General features: G+C 37.3%; 1 protein-coding gene across 1 annotated transcript in view; it reads right to left on the reverse strand.

Annotated features, from left to right (window-relative positions):
* Positions 1-450: 450 nt before the first annotated feature.
* LOC108910631 (dynein heavy chain 3, axonemal) overlaps positions 451-9,338 on the reverse strand; it is a 47,139-nt gene continuing 38,251 nt past the window's right edge. Inside the window, exons 45-52 of the mRNA XM_023454470.1 lie at positions 6,204-6,411; positions 5,901-6,151; positions 5,689-5,846; positions 5,479-5,638; positions 2,282-2,470; positions 2,018-2,226; positions 1,752-1,962; positions 451-747 (exon numbers count right to left, since the gene is read on the reverse strand). Coding sequence (XP_023310238.1) covers positions 451-747; positions 1,752-1,962; positions 2,018-2,226; positions 2,282-2,470; positions 5,479-5,638; positions 5,689-5,846; positions 5,901-6,151; positions 6,204-6,411 — 1,683 coding nt within the window. The remainder of the gene's footprint in view (positions 748-1,751; positions 1,963-2,017; positions 2,227-2,281; positions 2,471-5,478; positions 5,639-5,688; positions 5,847-5,900; positions 6,152-6,203; positions 6,412-9,338) is intronic.

A 9,338-nucleotide genomic window follows, 5' to 3' on the forward strand; every position in this document is an offset into this window, starting at 1 on the left:
AAAGTCACCATATTTTTGTATACCACCGAACATGAAAAAAGCATTCTATTCTTAAAAAAATAAGATTTAGTTCTCAATTTCAGTGTCAGTGACCTCTGACATTGACCTAGTTCAGCTGAGCTATAATACGTAAAGTAGGTAGTTAAATATTGAAGCGTGTCCCTGCTTGTCATATGCGTGTACAAGTTGCCACAAGCACGCGTACCCCTCATGGAATCGCAATCCCTGCATGCCTTACCCATCCCATAGATCTGCGTATTGATAATTAGTCACCGCCTACTATTTTCACACGAGTATAACAGTCTCTATAATGTCTGTGAAGAGTGTTTTTTATACTTCGCCTCAGATTGTGGGAAAAATCTCTCGCAACTCTGCTCATGGTTAAAGTTTATTATAAAATTATTACAAAATAAAGCACCTGTAAAATTCAAGTAAATCTTAAAAATAGCTCTAGTCGTCGAGCTGGCATAGAGCGGCGACACCCCTGTTGATCCAGTGTTTCTCGGGCAGGTTAGAATCGAACGTCGTGTACATAACAAAGTTGGTCGAGTGGCCGGTTGTCGACAGCACGCCTCGTCTTGCGCTCGTTTTGTATACCGGGCAGGTATAACAGGGCGACGGGTTGTAGTCTGATATCTTCCCTGGTTTCAACCACATTATCGGTACGACATCGAACAGGATTTTCGCGTAAGACTCGTTTAGCATTTTTTTCTTTCTGTCCCATCTGGCACCCTCCAAGAAGAGGCCCTGTGTAAGAAATCAGTTACATGCGATAGAAAAATAATATAATAAGTTTTCAAAGTCTTCAGTTTCTTCGATCTGTACATGTGATATGTATTTACTTACGTCTATAAGAACACTAAATTCCTCGATTTTCCTAATTTGCTGCGTGCGCAAATTGAAATTACAAGTAAAAACAAAAATACCAGAAAGCGTAGATAACACAGGTCAACAAGGGTCAAGAAGCAGACACACTAATATGCATTCCCGAAGGATTTTGGTACGGTGAATCCGAATATGGCCCCAGAATTGCTCTATCACGTCAGGTTTTTGAGATATCCTAACCTAAAAGTGCAAAAAACACTGTTTTCTTCATATTTGAGGTTATATAGTAATGCCATCTATTCTTTAAAAAAAAATACATAATTTAAAAGTACAATAGGCTATTGATTGTCATATGGTATGGAACTACAACGTTGATGGGTTTTTATTGCATGAATTGTTCAAAGGGTTATTTAGAATGAAAAATCCGCGGAGTGCTATTAAATTAGAGGGTGGAAATTGGAGATAGAGGTGAAAATGCAATCCTTACGGTTTTTTGAGTAATTTGAATTTTGTAGATAATGAAATTTCCCATCGAAATAGCTTATTTAAAAAATTTAAAAGGAAAATTTTATGCAAAATAATCGTTAATAAACAATTTGAAAAAAAGCAAAAAAGGAAAAAAAAAAGAAATTTGAGCAAACTCAACGGCATTCGAAGGAGGGAGCCTTGTACTTTTAGATCCAATGTATTAGTTTTTTGAAAAATTATAGTTGGCATTACTACATAACCTCAAATATGTCGAAGAAGAGTGTTTTTTGCACTTTTAGGTTAGGATATTTCAAAAACCTGACATGATAGAGCAATTCTGCTGCCAGATTCGTATTCAGCGCACCTAAATTCTTCGGAAATATATATTCAAGTTTCTGCTTCCAAAAAAAAAATTTAATTTTGTGGGTCTGTGTAATTTTGACTAATTTATACTTTACCTTGCAGTAAACTCCTATGGAGCAACGGTCTTTGGTATCTTGCTCGTAACTCGTCGTGTAGAATTCAAAATGTATCAAATCAATCGGCAGCTTCTGCCTCCTTGAATAATTCTGTAGAACTCCCGTTAAGAACGACTGAGTAAAATAGAAACCGGACAACCAAAAAACGTTCGGAGCCCCATTATCGATCCAGTTTTGGAAAAACTTCAATCTACAAAAACAATTTACGGGTAACAAAAACTTGTAAACTTGTTTACGACTCTTACCTGACTATCAAATCTGCTACGTACGACCCGAGCGGTTTCAAACTGGGATAGCTCTTGCTTGCCCAAGCTGAGGGCACCTTCCCCACCACCAGAGCGCTGCAAGTCTCTTCCAGCTCCGAGGACATCACCACCAGCCCCTTCACCGCTTTGATCATGTCTCTAAGGGTTCGTTTCACCACGGCTACCAATCTGTTGAACCTGATCAACTCCTGAAAGAAAAAAATCACACGTTCATGCCGTATCCTAAACATGAACTCATTTTACCTGTCTCAGAACGGTGTTCATGGAGTTACTGTACATTACGGGGTACTTCTTGCTGACGTCTTCGATATCGAAAACGTTCGGTACCTTTCCCAGTATATCGTTGGCCAGGTCGATTATCATGTCCTGGGTGTCTTCGCCTCCGCCGCCGGACGTTATTTGAGTTTGGGTTTTCAAGACGCCCTCCAAAAGCTACGAATCATTTAAAGCAGAGTGAAACTCCAGTGAAAATTATGTTTTTACTGGAACATACAAGGTGATTCCTAAGTTGAATCGTATTTTTTAACAGCAAACTACTCAAAATAAGACTCTTTTATCAAATTCTATTTTTTAAAATAATGCAGCTAGTCTTCCATAGCTGTTAACAAAAATTGGAAAGAATTTAAACAGGTAAGTCGATTGTCCTCCGATTCAAAACAGACAGTACAGAAACTAGTATTTATGCTGTTTCTGTATTCTCTTGTATGTTTGTTAAGTTTTGTCCATGATTTTTTATTGAATAATTTCAGTTGTAAAGAGAATAAAAAAACTATAAAATGGTCTTTTGTGCGTCCCGATCGGTTCATTTTTTACAGAGAAAATCCGGAAAAACCCCTAAAATAGACATTTTTTCAAAAATGCATCTCCGTCAAAGAATGACCGCAAAATCCGCCTGTTTTTGAGAGTTTGACAGAGGCGACAGGAAAAATCCTGAAAATATTCTAAAAATATCCAAAAACTCGTCATGAAAAATGAAAATGAGTATCACTTTCAGTTTTTCGAAAATGTTCGAAAATCACCTTTATTTAGGTGTTGAAAAGACAAAAAAAAGTGAACAAATTAAAAATCATCAACAGTTGTAAAACCCCAAATATTTTTATGTTGTTATCAAAATAATATTATGAACGTGAAAATATCTAATTTTTTATTTGATACGGTCTTGTCCGTATTGAAAATCAACCCATAATATCCTAAAGGGGTGAAATCATCCCCTAAACGCCTAAAAATGCAAAAAACATATTAAAAGTTAAAATTTTTTTCTTTTTTACACGTGATAATTGAACCGTTAATAACCCACAATCACTAGATCCGAAGGAGAATACCTCTAAATGAGGGTAAAACCACCCCTAAGTTCACATATAAAAGAAAAAGAAAAAAATTGTAACTTTTAATATATTTTTTGCATTTTTACGCGTTTAGGGGATGATTTCACCCCTTTAGGGATATTATGGGTTGATTTGCGGTCCGGACAAGACCGTATTAAATACGAAATTAGATATTTTCACGTTCATAATATTATTTTGATAACAACATAGAAATACATATTTGTTCATTTTTTTTATCCTTTCAACCCCTAAATAAAGGTGATTTTCGAAAATTTTCGAAAAACTGAAATTTATGCTCATTTTCGTTTTTCATGAGGAGTATTTGGATATTTTTAGAATATTTTTAGGATTTTCCCTGTCGCCTCTGTCAAAGACTCAAAAACAGGCGGAAAAATGGCTTTTTTGCGGTCACTCTTTGAAGCTGGAAAAACAATATTGCGGAAAATGACAGATAATAGTATGTAGTTTAATCGTGAGCAAGATGGTTTCTGTGCGATGCATAGTTTTTGCCCAATTGCATTATAAACAAATTAGGGTCTTTTTTGCACAGCGTGGCGATTTATCCAAAATGGTCCGATTTAAATTCTGAAAATGGCATCTGAAAGTAGACGACAAAATCTCCAATTTGTATATCTCGGATTTTCACCTGGGTGATGGGAAATATGCTAAAAATACCCTTGAAAGTCGCCCGAAACAATAGAAAGTATGCTCGAGCCAGATTCCTCCGCTCGCTGCTTCCCCCAATACCGCTACCTGACTTTGGCTCGTTGTTTATAATGCAATTGTGCAAAAACTATATATCGGACAGATAAACCATCTTGTGCACGATTAAACTATATATTATTATCTCTCATTTTTCGCAAGATTGTTTTTCAAGCTTCAAATTTGACGGAGTTGTGAATTTTTGGAAAAAGGTTTATTTTAGAGGTTTTTCTCTGGAAAAAATTAACCGATCGGGTCGAATTTGCTGTAATATTTAAGTGTAAAAACACTAAAAACAGCCTCTTTTTTCGCTCTATTGGTTGACCTACGATATAAAATTTTCAAAGTTCGCTTTTCAGTTAAATCATCACTACATCTCATAATAAATCCTAACATTTTAAGTAATTCTGTAAAGTTTGAGATGTGTTGATTGAAACCAAAGCTGGCGTATAAGATTATTAATTCCCAGATCTCCCACTTCTTCAACTGATTTAAGAGTTAAAGTACCTACAGAATATGTACTATTTATCTTCTTCCTTGATCTGATGAAAGATACTGAAAGGCATTTTTCTATATTAAGAGACATCCCCTTATTTGTGCACCAATCCACAAGATTAATAAGATCAGACTGCATACTGTGGCAATCAAAACAAAACCTATTGTGGAGAAGACTTAAATCATCAGCAAATAGAAAGAAATTGACAATGCTGAAACAATAACTTGTCATTAATAAATATGTTAAAATGAAATGGGCCCGGATCAGAACCTCGTGGAACTCGTGAAGGTACTAATATTATTATGTTTCTGATAATGAATTTGTTGACATTAATTCACGGAAAGTGTTGTCAGAGTGCCTATGCTGTATCTTAACTTTATGCGGAACATTTACACTCCTTCACGATCATTTGTGCAAAAGGGTAGACACACCGGTAGTTTGGTGGAACATGGTAGAAAGCATAGACCAAGAGTACTTGTAATGGGAAGAACAACTTATAAATCTTAATGAAGATCCAACCGGTAATTGAGAAATTTGAAGATCCAAGTTTTCTGGAGGATGTTCCTCTCCACATCATGCAGAATACGTGGTTGTTATAGTTTTAGATGTGAAGTGTAAGAATTATTAGGCATTACTTTTTGTAATAAGTGGGTAGGCCATGAAAAATCAGTTACATGGCCAACTAGATCGCCAGCCTTTGTGATTTTTTTTGTGCCAGTCAACACGAGGAACAACTTATTTCTCGTCTAGAACAAGGTGATGATAGTATTAGGGTAAGACCGTCATTTTAACCCGATTCTTTAAATTCAAGGCAGAATCGAAATAAAAGTTTTTTAAAAATATTTGAGATAAACGTTTATCTCACTATAAAAAGTATGACACTTTAGGAATCACACCTTCCTGGAAATCTAACTTACTATTTGAGTTTCCTGATTATCTTTAGTAATATCAGCGTTTTCATGCAAACCAAAGACTTCCGGCATGGGGATAATCGGTAGAGATCGGATATAAGAAACGCAGCCATCATAGGTGGTGTCGGATGGTACATAGTATATCCCACTCGCCGAAAAAGAATAGCTGCAAGTAAGGATTTGAGACTTTGCTACGAATTAAGTTTTTCTAATTACTTTGGCACTGTGACAGTCTCAGGAGTGTAGAATATCGAAAGCAGCGAGTTTAACAATCGCCTGTCTTTGTCGTCAGTCACCCTACCACCGTAATTGCATTCTCCCGTCAAGTACGTCAAGGCTTGGTAAGGTACGTCCACATAATCAGTTAAAAACATCTAAAAAATGCGAAAACTGGAATATCTTTATAGTTATTATCTATAATCGATTACTTGTAGCTGTAAAACGCATATCCTAAGATCGGACTCGTTGAACTCGTACGGAATATTCCAGCCCAAAGGCCCGAACTTCCTCCTCTCCTGCACCAGGGCGTGGAAGAAGCAGAGACCGAACAACAGCGTTCGGAAGGCCTTCCGATTGGGACAGGCGTCATAGAATGAAGGATCAGAAATTGGATCTGACATGTACGACCTCAGCAAGTTCTGTCTCAAGCCTTTGGGCGCTTCGTTAGTCATTTTCACCCCTAAAATCGCATTAGTTAATAAAACAACGTCTTTCGTTATTATATAAAGCACCGTTTTGTAATATAGCCACAGGGAACGCTTTACTGGGGTAGCTTGTCAGCCACAAGCGGAAATGCGTGTTGGTGTTTTCTGGTACGATAACTTCATCGCAAATCCTATCCAGTTCTCTCATCCAACTTTCCGCCAAGTGACAGTTTTGTAGAACGGCCCACTGGCCATTTTCCAGACCCGTGTTGATCATTTGGGCAGCGATAGGTCCCTAAGATATTATCAGAGGCACATACAGGGTGGCCAAATGAAAACGGAACAGAGACATTTTCAGGAACTGCGTCAATATTGTAGAAAAACGCTCCGACCCGTCGATTTTAGATTAAAGGAGGACATTATTTACTGATATTTTTGACTCCGCCACTTTCACCCTCAAGCAAGGGTAAGCATCACCCCAAAATATTTAAATGGCATTGGGGGTTGAGTAATATTTTTTTTTGAAAGCTACAATTCTCTTTACAACAGACTTTAAATTTTATAATTCCGTCCAATACTTATTAAGAATTTTGATTTTAAAGTTGAAACTTATATAAAACCAATTAGTAACGGTAAAAACGTCATTCGAGTTAAGTACGCCAATGGTATAAATTTAGTATTTCTTGTGTTGTAGTATAACAAGCCCAGGTTCGATAAAAAAATAAACGTAGTTGTGGCCAAAAATATGTGATCGTCATAAGGAATACCTACGTTGTGTGTATGTATTTTTTTTTATTGACCGAAAGGCGCTGGCTACTAACTTTCTTTGAGGGGATGTATGGTTTAATTTTATAAAACAAAGATAGAGTAAATACACCTAGCTTTATTATTTATGTACAACAATCTTCAAATTAAACAAGTGACAATAGAAAGAACAACAAAAACATTAACAACCATTTAACATAAAATGAGAGTGCCAGGCTCACCTAGAGCTCCTGTGGGGAAAGAGCATGGCAGAGAAACCCACGATCGTTGCTCTTACCACCCAAATATAAATACAAAACAACCGCTAACCAAAGGTATAAATTAAGATCCTTTGCTTATTTAAATAAGACCTGTCTCATTTAATGTGTCACTAAATGTCATCTGTTACCTCATATTAGTCATACACACTTCCAAGTAACTGAAGAGGTTTGGTGTTAGTTAGCCGGCAGGGCCGGAAGGTACTGGAGTCCCATACGGGAGGCAATCCAGCTATAGTTGAGATTTCAGAGGAACAACAACAATAATAATAATAATAGGTAAGGTACTGGAGTCAATCCAGCTATGAGTTGAGATTTCGGAAGATCCTTCATAACACTGGAGTCCCATACGGGAGGCAATCGAGCTTAATCCAGATTCGTTCCGCACGGGCGAAAATGTTAGTAAATTCAACAAGGCTCGTATAGACGTATAACATAAAGTGAGCACAAGAAATCAAAGAACAACCTAATCATGATAAAACAAGTTAAATGTGAAACAAAGAGGTCGTTAATGCAATATCTGGGCAGTCACGACAATATACATATTTTAACAAGTAATAAATAATGAGCAATCTTTAATAATAATTACAACAATTTTATCTTAGAGAAAGCGTAAGACAATGAAGGCTAAACATATACAGAATTATTATCATGAAACATCTATATTTTACGAACAACGTAATCATGACAAAAACAAGTTAGATGTGAAACAAAGAAATCGTTATGGTAATGTCTGGCAATCACGACAATATATATACATATATATCTTTTAACATGAAATAAATAATGAGCAATCGTTAATAATAAGTATAACTATTTTACCTTAGAAAATGCTCTTGAGCATAAAGCAATGGAAGCTAAACATACAAAGAATTATTATTATGAAACATCTATAACCATCACAATCATAAGATTACATAGAACAATTAACAACAAAGTACTTAGGGAATATTACCTGCTAACTAATACCGGTTAAACACTTAATTTTACACTACTTTGTCACACTGCCCGCCGATCGTCTTACTACCTATCTGCACACTGTTCTCACTTCAACTGCCTATCTTCGACTCTTTAGGCTTCCTTCCAGAATTCCCTACCTAAGCGCTTGTTTTTTGTGCTTCCTTCTACCGACCGTTAATATTACTTTTTCATTATTATACAACACTCATGTAACAGGTGACGTCGAAGTTGATAAGATAAGTATGGTTTTGCACAACGTTACATTGGTTTTTGGCGATTTGTTATCAAAATTAGTGGATTCCAAATTATTTTCTAGTATTATTTGAAAGCGTTGGTTGGTAGTTTAATTAATTGTGTTTTTGAAAATTAAACACTATGGTTTATTTTATTGCGGAAAGGGTAGATATCATTTCGCTTTACTTTATGAACAATAAACATGCGAATAGAACAGCTCAGCTATTTAATGAACAACATCAAGATCGACATGTCAGGAGGAAGTATGTTCTAGAGTTAGTAAAAGAATTTCAAGAGACAGGGAACGTAGCCAATAAAAAATGATAAATTGCAGAACCTATAGTTAATGAAGCAGAGGCCGTGGCGATAGCGGTGAGATCGCTACGGCATGGAGACGTTGCGGTGGTGTCCTGTTACCACCCACCCAGACTACCACTACTTGACAATGACTTAGACAAAATCCTTTCCTGGCCCCAGACAATTGCCATCGGGGACTTCAACGCGAAGTCCCCCATATGGCACAGCGGGACGACGACCACAAGAGGTCGCGTCCTGCTGAATTACCAAGACAGACACGACGACTTGACTATACTCGGACCGACAGAACCGACACATTACGGACCCGTAGGACGCCCCGACGTTATCGACATTGCCCTCTTAAAATCTATACCGTTAAATGCCCAAATATCCACCCAATACGAAGGGTCTTCCGCCCACAATCCAATATTTCTGGATCTGGGGCGAAGACAGAGATATGAAGGCACCTTCACGAGGAGGTTCACTGACTGGGAGCGTTTCCGAACAGTAATGCAAGGAAACATGGCGCTCCCAGTCATCGAAACCACCCATGATCTGGAGGCGGCAATCCTCTCCCTTGAGACTGACATTAAAAACGCCCTGACTCAGACTACGACGGAGACTATTGTCCCCCGACTGACAAACCCCCGGGGCACCCTCCCCGATGACATAAAAAACTTAATACGTGACAGACGACGTGCGAAACGGC

The sequence above is a fragment of the Anoplophora glabripennis genome, unplaced genomic scaffold (genome assembly GCF_000390285.2).
Source record: "Anoplophora glabripennis isolate ALB-LARVAE unplaced genomic scaffold, Agla_2.0 scaffold312, whole genome shotgun sequence".
In the NCBI taxonomy this organism is placed as follows: Eukaryota; Metazoa; Arthropoda; class Insecta; order Coleoptera; family Cerambycidae; genus Anoplophora; species Anoplophora glabripennis.